Source organism: Rhinoderma darwinii, chromosome 3 (assembly GCF_050947455.1).
Source record: "Rhinoderma darwinii isolate aRhiDar2 chromosome 3, aRhiDar2.hap1, whole genome shotgun sequence".
NCBI classification, from domain to species: Eukaryota; Metazoa; Chordata; class Amphibia; order Anura; family Rhinodermatidae; genus Rhinoderma; species Rhinoderma darwinii.
Window position 1 is genome coordinate 47,235,411 of NC_134689.1, and position 12,625 is coordinate 47,248,035.

Below are 12,625 nucleotides of genomic sequence, written 5' to 3' on the forward strand. Positions count from 1 at the left end.
CGATGCGGGGCGGGTGAGCCACCCCCCCTAGCCCTCGTGTAAAGATGGCCTGCTGTTATGAACAGCAGCCATCTTTACTTTGTAACTTTTATTTTTGACACTGTAACCCCTTCTGCATTTGGCGTATGGATACAGCAATTTGCGGGAAGTCATAGCTTTCCATGGCGTACCCATACGGCAAATGTCGGGAAGGGGTTAAAAAGGGACAGCCAGATAAAGGAAGCGAGTAATGAATTAAAACTACTGTATAACACAATAATGTACTCGTCACTTACCGGATTACATGTAACGTCGGGAAGAAAGGTCTTTGCTCCCGAAGCCAAGAGATAAAAGCTATCAGGCTAGTAGATTCTGCTGTATCCAGTTCAGGAAGTTGGGTCTGTTTCAGAACAGAAAACAATCAATCATTAGGCTTTGCCCACCTTCAGAATTTATACTTTCACCGAAAACTAAAGTCTGATTTTTTTATAAATAAATATGGAACATGCAGCGATATGTAGATCTTTCAGAGCACACTTCCCATTTACACCGGAGTGCGCTTCTGAACCTGGTAACATTTTTAGCATTGCTTATTTGGTATTTCTTCCTGAAGGCTCTCTACATTTACAAGTTAGTCTTACATGCTTTTCCAGATGAGTATTATCCAAAAGTAGAGAATGGAAATGAAAATGATTGAACTGGGTATAAATTGAAAATAAAACTCATCCATCTGTTTTAACTGGTTCCCGACTGCTGGCTGTGTTTTTACGGCCAGCGGTCAGGGTCCTTAAAACCCGAGCCATAGACTTTTTACGGCTCGGGTTTTAACTTGCTGCCCGCGCGATCGGGCAGCTGAATGTCGGGTGCCCTGAAAACACATCTATTTAGACAGGCCTATAACATTCCCTAATCTGACTCCTTTCCATGGCCCTCCTTTTAGATTAGTCATCAGAATAAGATTCCCTCACACTCCTTCTCTTCATGTCCGTCATACACGGATACTGGCTGGTGAGCGGCTCATGCTGCTTTATGTTACCACTGCATGTGTATAAAAATGGCCGGACCATTGTACAGAACAAACACTATTACACTTTGTGTCTCCCTTATGTCCTCATAGATTGTAAGCTCTTGCGAGCAGGGTCCTCACTCCCCAGGTTTGAATTGTAAATGAACCTTGTCACTATGTAATGTCTGATATTGTTTGTTTCATGTCCCCTCTAAATTGTAAAGTGCTGCGTAATATGTTGGCGCTATATAAATAAAGATTATTATATTATTAGAAGCAGCTTTCGCTGCTTCTGTCTTCTCTGATCACTTGTACACAGCGCACAATGAACGCTGTGTATATGAATAGAGACAGCAGCAGCGGCGCGGTCTCTATTCCTCCCGGTGATCATGTGACTGGTCACATGATCACCGGGTGCCGTTAGTGACAGACTGCTGCTGGGTCTTACTAGACCCAGCACAGTCCTATTCGTGACGATTGTCACTATATGAGGGCTGATTTCCCCTGTATCTGGGGCTGCTGTGCAGCTGCAGTTACAGTGGAAAAGATGGTGTAAAAGAAAGAAAAAAATATATATAAAAGTTCCCCAAAGGTCTTTTTTGAACTTTGAGGGACAGACCGTAGTAATAAAAAAATAAGTGTCAAGTAAAGTGCAAATATTTTTTAATAATAAATACACAAAATACCCACCCCAAAAAAACAAAACGCCCCCCCCCCGCCAATCATTATTGTAACGCTAGCGCTGACCCAATTACCCTAATATAGACATATAATATATTAACATTTACGGTAGACAATGACGATCACAAATAAAAGGTCTATTTTAAGGTAAAACTATGTTATTAATTCACTGTATTGAACGATACATATGATTTGCACTCCCACAAAATATGAAAAATTTGTAAATTCACTGAAGTGATATATGAGTAAAATATATAACTTTATTTCATAACTCTCTAAAAACAGGGGTACAATCACCACTGTGAAAAGCCCCACCAACCCTTGGGTTGGTTTCAAGTGAGGAATTTTAGCGTAGGGGACAGTGGCATTGTTGTGTACCTGAGAATAGGAGTTTTTGGTGCGGTTATCGCGGGCTCCGGTGTGTTTGAGGGTCTAAACCACTGTTATACCAATGTTTAAAAGCGGATTCCGGATTGGTATCTTTGTAGTACACCCAGTCATAGAGGGTTCGCAACTGAATCAGGACTTGGAGTAATTGTTTAAAACTATGGTATTACCAGAACAAAATAGGTGAAAATTAAAAAAAGCTTATTTTTTTACTATTATTTTCAAACTTTAAGAATAAAAATTCTAAAATAGCAAAAAGGATGTGTATAAAAACAATATAAAAAAAAAAAAAAAAAAAAGAAACCTGCATTGTCTACGAAAAAAACATTGCAAAAATCACGTCGCTAGCCCAACAAATAAAAAAAAGTTATAGCCATTTAACGAACGCGTGCTAAAAAGGGCTAAACGGTGTCTGGTCCTGAAGGCGCAAAATAGCCCGGTCCTGAACTGGTTAAAAGATGCTGAACTTCAATAACCAAAATCCAACACAGCATACAAATAGACACTAGAAACGCTTTTTATTTTATAGGTTCCCCAAAAATGCAGTACTAGAAAATACCAAGGTGCTCTATAAAGCATGAGCCTTAACACCTAGGAACTTACCATGTCTTGAGATAATGCGGAGTAGTTAGACACTCCAAGAACTTGAGTGAAGAAGTTCTGTCCACAGTTGCGGCCCACCCACAGCAGCATAATCTGAGTAGATAATGAAACGGAATTACATTGAGATGAAGACAACTATTATTTCAATCATTAATTTTATTATAAACCAATAGTGAACTTCACATTGTATCATTCTCCTGCTATACGATTACTACAGGTATTGGTTACTTTTTAAAAAAATAAATAATGTTGTTAAAGTACCAGAAAGCCCTCTAAATAACGCAATGAAAAGCAAACAGTTAGAAATGTCTTCATATGCACCAAACTAGCCCGCAACACAGCAAAGATTTACCAACACAGATGAGCAAAAATGAGCAAACATAAAATGCAATATATTAAATTCATAACATTACAAAAATACATCTTATGGCCTCAAAAGGAAAATTCGAAAAAAAAAATATTTTAATTGGTTTGTACTAAACTTGAATAACAGTCCCTGTAGGTAAGCGGATCAGCCGCTAAGGAAGTACTAACTTCTAACAATTAACTACTAACAATGCCACATTTTTTTCAAATCGGAAGTGCCACATTATGTGGTAAGAACTTCGGAATACTTTTACTTATCCAAGTGATTCTGAGATTGTTTTCTCGTGACTTATTGTACTTCTGTTAGTAGTCAATTTTGGTCGATACACTCATTGTATATATGTGAAAAACACCAAGATGTAGAAACCATTTTTCGAAATTGTATTTTCTCGGCTTGCAGGACAGCGGTTAATTAGTAACTATTTGTGTGATATTACTATTTCCCATATCTGTACTTTAGGTTAACATTTTTTTAACATCCTTTTATTTTTTTAAGACGTTAGGAGGCTTATAAACAAAGTTAGCAGAATTACTCCACATTTTCAAGAGTTTCCAAAACCTATTTTTTTTATGGACCGATTCAGTTCTGAAGTGGCTTTGGAGGGGTCTATATGTTAGAAACCCCTATAAATTACCCTATTTTAAAAACTGAACCCTCAAAGTATTTAAAACAGCAATTCGGAAATTTCTTAACCATTTAGGTGTTTCACCTTTACGGACCTTCAATCCTGTGAAAGTGTTGCCCATGTACAATGTGGGCGCCCTCCCTTCCTGTAGATGTGTTTGGACCCTTACCTTCCTGGTTTCCAAATAGTAGTGCCTTGATAACCACCTCTATAAAATTAAGGAATGTCCCTGTCTGGCCTGCACATTGGTATAGCATGTAAGCATTATAAAATGCCTTCTGTACCATGTACACAGCCAGCTTTTTGTAACACACCCTTGTTTTCCGCGTGGCACTTTAGGGCTTCAGCACTTGATCTGAGGAATAAACCCCTCCCATGTACTTATTATAGCCCAGGATGCAATCTGGCTTGGAGGTCACTGTAGTGGTACCTCGTAAAAGGGACAGGGGTGATGCCATTGCCATATATTGTGATCAACATGAGGACATTCCTCTTGCCCTTATATTCTACCAACATGATCTCACTTCCTGTGGCAGGCGCTTGTTTATGCGCACTGTGCCGCAGTACTTCTAGTAGAAAGGCACTTAAATAGTGGGAAGCTGGTATAAAACTTATCCGCGTAGAGGTGGTAACCCTGGTAAAACAGTGGGTGCACCAAATCGCACACTATTTTTCCACCAACTCCTAGGAGCCTGTGGGTGTACTCTTAGGTACACGCAGCTTGTACATTTAAATCCATACCTTGCCATCTTATTGGGCGGATATTGGCGGAATTTAAGCCACCCTTTAAATGTACCAGGGACTATGTTTGTGGGTTTATGCTTGAGCAAACTTGCTGCTAATACGACTGGCCTGATTTAGAATATATGGGGTCATCACGGGGCGGGCACTGTGCATTTTTATTTTAATGCAAAAACTCTAAGTTTGATCAAAAGCGTGTCCGGGTCATGGCCATTCAATAAATTGTGGTGTTGCACAAAATATCTGTACTCCAGTATTGCCTGATCTTTGGCTTTTTTATTAGACCCATATGCAGCACAAGGCCCCGGGATCCATCTGAGGGGTCTAGCAAATGATGATGTGGTGTTCTGGACAATAAAGGGCCACCATTCAATTCACAAAAGGACCTTAACCGGTTCATGACCGGGCTATTTTGATCCTTCAGGACCAGATACCGTTTAGCCCTTTTTAGCACTCGTTTGTTAAAAGGCTATAACTTTATTTGTTGTGCTAGCGACCTGATTTTTGCGTTGTTTTTTCCGTAGACAATGCAGGTTTGTGTGTTTTTTTTAATCATTTTTATACACATCTTTTATGCTATTTCAGAATTTTTAGGCTTAAAGTTTGAAAAAAATGGCTAAAAACAAAAAAAAAAAAGCTTATTTTTTTACTATTATTGTTCTGGTAATAGCATAGTTTTACCCTAAAATAGACCTTTTATTTGAGATAGTCATTGTCTACCGTAAATGTTAATATATTACATGTCTATTTTAGGGTAATTGGCTCAGGGCTAGCGTTACGACAATGATTGGCGGGAGAAAGATTTTTTTTTATTATTAATTTGTTTTGCACTTTATTTTACTTTTATTTTTTTATTACCATGGTCTGTCCCTCAAAAAGGTCAAAAAAGACCTTTGGGGGACTTTTTTTTTTTTTTTTTTTGACACCATGCTTTTCCACTGTAACTGGGGCTGCACAGCAGCCCCAGTTACAGGGGAAATCAGCCCTCTCATAGTGACTATTGTCACTAATAGGGCTATGCTCGGTCTAGTAAGACCCAGCAGCAGTCTGCCACTAACGGCACCCGGTGATCATGCCTCTATTCATATACACAGCGCTCATTGAGCGCTTTGTAGAAGAGATCGGAGAAGATAGACGCAGCGAAAGCTGCTTCTATTCTCTCCATTCTCTCCTAAGGGTCCCCGGCAGTGACTGACTGCCAGAAACCCGACATTCAGCTGCCCGATCGCTCGGGCAGCAAGATAAAACCCGCGCCGTAAATAGTCTATGGCGTGGGTTTTAAGGACCCTGACCGCTGGCCGTAAATACACAGCCAGCGGTCGGGAATCGGTGAAAGGGAACCTGTCACCAGCATTTAACCTATTAAACCAGCAATACAAGGTGGTAGTGGGTGAAAAATAATTTCTATACAACAGAGAATTGTCTTCTTAGTCGGCTCTGTAGCTTTAGTATTCCGTTTTTTAGTGTTCCCACACCGTATGCTAATGAGCATAAAAGTCATATCTTCATTTGAAAAGTCATATCTTCATTTGAAAAGTCATATCTTCATTTGAAAAGTCATATCTTCATTTGAAAAGTCATATCTTCATTTGAAAAGTCATATCTTCATTTGAAAAGTCATATCTTCATTTGAAAAGTCATATCTTCATTTGAAAAGTCATATCTTCATTTGAAAAGTCATATCTTCATTTGAAAAGTCATATCTTCATTTGAAAAGTCATATCTTCATTTGAAAAGTCATATCTTCATTTGAAAAGTCATATCTTCATTTGAAAAGTCATATCTTCATTTGAAAAGTCATATCTTCATTTGAAAAGTCATATCTTCATTTGAAAAGTCATATCTTCATTACTCAAGTCTTTCCGAGTTTACCCCGCCTCCTTTCTTTTGATAGACAGCTCCACACCTTCCCCAGCACACAAAATCCTGCGCTTGTGCATTGATGTCTTCTACTGATGTGTGTGTACAATGTGACACCAGATTACTACGATAAAAGGCGCAAAATGTTTGCAGACCGTTATTTACTGTCGGAGGAGGAGTTTAGGAGAGGGGATAACGGAAATGAACTTTTGATAGCAGCGGCCAGTGAGGGATAAGTAAAGTATAATAGGTGAAATGCTGGTGAGAGGTTCCATTTAAAGTCCATTTATGTGAGGCTTGCAATCTCAAACTGAATTTCTGAGCTGCCACTTAATTTAGGGATCTAAGGCTCATAATTTGCAGAGGGTTGAGTTCCACACCGGATCACTGATCTGGGATTTATCTCAGCTGATGTATTGGGGCACCTTTGATGAAGCAATAGCGCAGTCGACTGCATTATTTATTCAGTCAAAAAAAACAAACCTTTCACAACGGTGACAAACGGAAACCATTAGCAAAGTACCCATCACCATTGAGATCAATGGTGATGCAAACAGAAGCTAAGGTTTCCGTTTGCCTTTCCGTTGAGGGGTTCCCCCGACGGAAAGCTCAGACGAAACCCCTCAACGGGAAGCAACGCTGATGTGAACAGGCCCTTAGCGGAAAATAAAACACAAAGATGCAGGTCATTAATATGTGTCACTGATCAAAACTTGAGGGAAGTTGCAGAGAGTTGTGCAGGGAACAGGGACTCGTGGGTGGTATTAAGGGGAAATAAAAAAATAAAAATAAACAGATCCTGACTAGTGAGGTCACCGATCAGCACTCAAAGCACAGTGACAGGTGATGGGGCAGCAAAAAGACAGTAGAGTGGCAGCAAAAGCTTGATCGCCCATCCTTGGGAGTCCTCACGGGTGGGAACAGAACAAGACATAGTCAGGTATTTCACAGATGCCTGCAAGACCGTGTGACCTAGGGAAGCGTCTGCAGGCATCTGTGAAACCTGATAGAACTTGACAAAGACCACGTGGCCGCTTTGCACTACTGAAGGCCTGATGGCGCACAGCCCAAGAAGCTCAAACCGCTCTGGTAGAGTGGGCCGTGACCCGAAAAGGGGGAATCTGTCCCCAAAACCAATACGAACAATCATTTGAATCCAGCGAGCAACGGTGGCCTTGTATGCAGCCAAACACTTCCTGGGACCCTCCGGCAGGAAGCAGTGACAGAAAGGCAAGTCTACAAGGCGCAGACGACATACAGGTTGTGGAGGGAAAACTCCCTCGGATGACTGGGAGATGGACAATAAGACGGATAAATAATATCCTCTTTCACGTGGAAAGCCAAAACAATTTTAGGCAATAAAGAAGGCACTGTGCGGAGTACCGCCTTGTCTTGGTGAAGTCTCCGAAAAAGGATAATGGCAAGAAAGAGCCGCCAACTCAGAGGCCCTGCGAATGGGGGTCACAGCAACCAGAAAAAACACTTTCCAGGATGGAAAACGAAGGGAGATGTCTCGCAAAGGGGTTCAAAAGGTAGCGGATAGTAAGACGTATAAAACCAAATTGAGATCTTGAGATAAGGGGGGAGCACCACATGAGCCACACTCAGCAGAAAAGTCTTGACGTCATCCTTAGATGCCAATGGGTGACCGAACAAGATGGAAAGTGCAGACACCTTGCCCTTCAGGGAGCCGAGTGCCAAACCTTGTTCCAGGCCACCCTTCAAAAAGGAAAGAATTCTGGCCGTTAAAAGTAGCGACCTTAAAAAGTCTGGTGGAAGAGCGGTCCCTTAGAGAGGTCAGTATAGAGAGGTAAGAGACCAGTCCCAGGGATGAAAAAAATTTAATCTGAGATAGCCTGTGACCCAGTGGTCGACCCTGGAAATGTGTACTGCCATCAGAACAGAATGTGAGGTTCTGCCCAGGCCAAAAGCTTCTCGACCATCACCGCCACGCTGAGAGTGCCGCCCTGGTGATTTAGACAAGTCACGGCCGTGGCATTGTCTGTTTGTCACAGTCAGGAAACCTGGACTGGGTACAACGTCTAGTGCAGCAGGTACAGGAAAATGGCTTTCAATTCCAGAAGGTTGAGGAGAGGGGAGGATTCTGAGACCACAGCCCTTGAGCCGTGAGGTTCCAAGAAGTGCCCCCCCCCCCCCATCTCTTGAGACTGGCACCTTTGGAGAAGATCAGCGAGTTCAGTGGAAGGAAGAAACAACTCCAGGGTATGGTCGGGGAGGTGATCCATCACAGAAGCGAGCAACAGACTGCAAGGGAAAGGATGAACTTCATATCCAGAGACTCCAAGGATCGGTTCCACTGGGAGAGGATCACCCATTGAGGAGGGAAAGTGTGGAACTGCACAAAAGGGAGGCCACCATAGTCCCGAAAACCCCAATGCACAGGCAGAGTGAAGCCTGAACGGCGGTCTGCAAGGAATGAAAACCGTCCAGAAGAATCGATAGACACTCTGGAAGAAGTAAAACTTTTGCAGAACGAGTGTCCAAAACGAACCCTGAGAACACAATCCGCTGGGACAGAGACAGGCACGACTCGGAGCCGTTAACAAACCAACCAAATCAAGAAATTCCCACTACCTCATGGAAGCAATGACAGTTCAGAGAGATGCCATATGAAAATTACGAACTCAAACATGTGCGTGAGTTGAGGCACTTTAGGTCCTGGATGGGCCCCACCGAACTGCCCTTTTTTAAGGACGGCAAGAAGGTTGGAATATAAAACCCGGAACTTGTGGTTTGAGGGTACCGGAATGATCGCTCCTCGAAGGAGCATAGTCGATTGCTCACACAAGAAGGCAGCTGCCCTGGAGGGGGACTGTCGAACAGCGGACTGAAAGAAAACGGTCTTGAGGGAGGTTGACAAATTCGAATTTGTATCCTAAGAATACTTCTTCTTGAACCCAGACCAGGCCACCCAAATGTGAGACAGCCAGGGTTTCCTAAAGTGCAGTAGCCTGCCTCTGCACCTGATCTGAATCGAGTGAGGGCGCACCTTTAGGCAGAAGTGGCCTTGCCAGCTCCAGTATTTGCAGGTGGGGGGCAGGGTTGCCAGGAAGGGCAAGCCTTGGAGGAAGGTTTGGCCTTCCGATCCTGGTGAGATTGTGACCTGGACGACTGGCCTTGAACCCACGAAATTACCAAATGCGAGGACCTGCCTTTTTGGCCCGGAGTAGTTTGTCTGACCCACGTTTGAGGAAGATGGGTGCTCTGGCCAACTGTAGCCTCTGAAATAATTTTGTCTAATCTAGGACTAGAGACGGCAACTTGCAAAAGGGAGATCAGTCAGGGACCGCCTGGTAGCGTATCAGCAGACCAAGCTTTAAGCCAGCTAGTCCCGTGGTTAGCAACCGAAGAAGCCGGGGGGCGAGCCACCAGACGGGCAGTCTCACACACATATTTGGAAGCATTAGAGATAAGGTGAGAGAGAACCATGAGGTCCTTCTGAGGAGGGACCGAGAGAATGTCAGAACGGAGTTTGTGCGCCCATTTGGTGATAGCTCTGCTAACCCAAACAGAGGCGGAAATTGGGTGAAAAAGTCATAACCAGGGTCCTCAAAAGTGGTTTTAGCAAAGGAGTCCACACAGCGCTCCAGAGGATATTTTAAGAAAGTTGAATCCGGCATAGGCATAGTAATGGCATTGGCATTGGCTAAATGAGAAAAAGGGAGGATCCACTTCCAGATACCTAAACCATTCGGAAGAATTTCCTACTTGAAAAGGGTGAAAACATCCTGACAGATGGAGTCCGAAAACTACTCGTCCAGTTATTCGATTCCTTACAGACGATCTCTTTAAGTTCCGAATGGCCTAGAAAGATCGCTAGGGAACGTTGAGGCTGAAGAAAGGAAAAAGAGACAGTTAAAGGGGAAGGTGCAGCATCAGTGTCACAGACAGCTTTAATAACGACCTCCATTGAAGTGGGGAGGGCGGGGGTAGAACCCTTACCAGCTGAAACAGAGTCGGAATCAGACAGTTCACCCTCAGACAAAACCTCTTGCGTGTCATGTGATGAGACAAGCCAATTAGAGAAGAAGGCTAAGTCCCCATGAGGGGATAGGGAAGACAGGCCCGCCTCCCTGATTGTACTATGGAGCTGAAAATGGTGCAGATGGCATAATGTCGTCAGCCATGTTGAAATAAATAAATGCTATATGCAAAATGAGCCCCAAACTACATACTACTGAACGGTAGGACCAGGGATCCTATACTACATACAAGCCGTGGCACTCACGATCCTCAAAGCGCTTTTTCTCCAACTGCCAGATGAGTACCCAGCAGGAGCACCCCCTCAGTGTTAACTCCTATACTGGTGGGAAAAGTGTTCAAGGTGCTCCTTAGGCTGGTGGGTGGCAGAGGAGCGGACGCTCTTGTCCCACTTGACTTCACAGGCAGGTTGGACATCAGTGCATTTGCAATGTGACACCGTGCGCCCCCCAAGAAGAAGACACAGGTGTCAAACCTGCGTGCAATCTTCATGCTTGATGAAAAATAAAAAAATCTTTGATAGAGACCCTGCTGCATTAGCAGACGTGTCTGCCTCCTACGGACACTAAGCGAAGACTGAATAGCTCAGTTTCTGTAGGCAGGGTATATCCTGTAGGAGCCACTTTTTTTATATTTTTTTTTAAGTGACAAGCCTCCTAGTGGCAACAGCCTATACCCACTCTCTGCATCCCCCAATGTAACAACCAAGAAAAGTGCTGGTCTAATGAATCATAACAGATTGACCACATACAGTTGGTAGAACTGCAGCGGTTGCCAAGCAATGTTTTTTGTTTCTCGGTCCTACATACATACCGTGCCAGCATCCATTAGGTAGGCTCCATCTCTGCTCAGCTTCTCTACAGACAATTGCAGAATAGGTGGCTGAGGTATTGTTTTGTCATTGACGTTAAGAGCTCCCTGCATGAGAATAAGAATGTTATACTGCGAATGAACGAGAAAAATGTATACACTTTCACAATAAATATGCTGCAAGAGATCCATGGATTACATACAAGAGGGCCTCAACAGAACGGTCAGGAGTCATGGTGACTCAAACCATGCTACATCAGTAATGGGCAAAAGAATCAACAGACTGAACGATGTTTAAATAAAATGTAAAATATATCTAAGTGATTGTCAGTAAGTAAACATGCAGTATTTATAGATTAGTAGGTTACTAAAAGCTTCTGAACACAGGTAAAAAAAAAACAGGTGTCAGCAAGTTTGAAAGTATTTGAATAGCTAATAGCCTACTCTTCAGTGAAGAACGTAAGTGTAAAAGGTAGTGTAACGGGGGTGAAAGAAGTATAAAGATGTTGGACGCTGGAAGGCTCTGTCCACATCACATTTGAGCCATATATTTAACATCCATATTACTCCATTCGCCTGATTGAGGCCAATAGTGTATTTTTGGCCTCTGTCTGGTTGGTATATGTTTAGTATCGCCCATGGGCGATATATGCCACTCTGTGCCTATACAGTGGCATATAGGTCAGACACTTTTCTCAGAGGTATACGTCGGGCAATACTGCCGGACTTAGGAAGACTCAGACGAGATGTGAAGAAAGCTTAATCCCTGAAGCGGATCTGTCAGATAGGATTTCAGCGGTCTGTCACTTAGTCAGCAATGTTCTGTAGTTTGGGAGATTTTACAGTTTAAACCTCATTCACATCTGCATTTGAGGCTCGGTTAATGGCCTCTGTTGCAGATCCGGCCGAGATTACTAGAGACAATAGCGCAGCATGCCGACAGAACCCACCTAAGTCATTGGAATCAGTCGGCCGCCAGTGGTGTCAGTCGTGCAACGGAACAGTTGCTTCCGTTATTCCCTTGTTCTGACAGATCTGCTTTAAGTGATTGTGTCGTTTGTATAAAAGACTGCCAATACTGGTATTGTGTACGTAGGGACATGTTAACATCTATAGCCACTTGCAGGTGTAGTCTCAAGTGAAACACACACCAGGGGCAAATGCACAAAATTATTTTGTCAAATTCCTGTATATGAAAGTTCTAATGTAGCCCATGGTAAAACGCATTCTCAGTTTTCTTTGCAAAATTTGATACAACAATCCATTTCATTCACTACATAAATCTGCATTAGAAATATAAAGGGGAGACACAGTTTGACACCATATCTGAAAGAAGTATAAATCCAATATATTATTGACACATAATAAAACCACAAGCAGGATTGCTCCAAGTAGGGTGAGAGTGGCCATACTCATTAGACCAACATCGGCTGAACTTGCCGATATCAGAAAGACCGGCTAACCATCTAATGTGTAATAGATATTCGGCAGACATTTGTTCGACAGATGAGGAGGAAACCAAGTGTGCATGTGTATTGGGATGTGGGGAGATATCGCTGTCGAA

General features: G+C 42.8%; 1 protein-coding gene across 2 annotated transcripts in view; it reads right to left on the minus strand.

Moving 5' to 3' along the window:
- The window catches only part of SEC24A (SEC24 homolog A, COPII component), a 129,931-nt gene that overhangs the window by 12,516 nt on the left and 104,790 nt on the right, over nucleotides 1-12,625 (minus strand). For both annotated transcript variants that reach the window (XM_075856331.1, XM_075856330.1), the window contains exons 20-22: nucleotides 11,065-11,169; nucleotides 2,657-2,749; nucleotides 276-379 (exon numbers count right to left, since the gene is read on the minus strand). In XM_075856331.1, coding sequence (XP_075712446.1) covers nucleotides 276-379; nucleotides 2,657-2,749; nucleotides 11,065-11,169 — 302 coding nt within the window. The remainder of the gene's footprint in view (nucleotides 1-275; nucleotides 380-2,656; nucleotides 2,750-11,064; nucleotides 11,170-12,625) is intronic.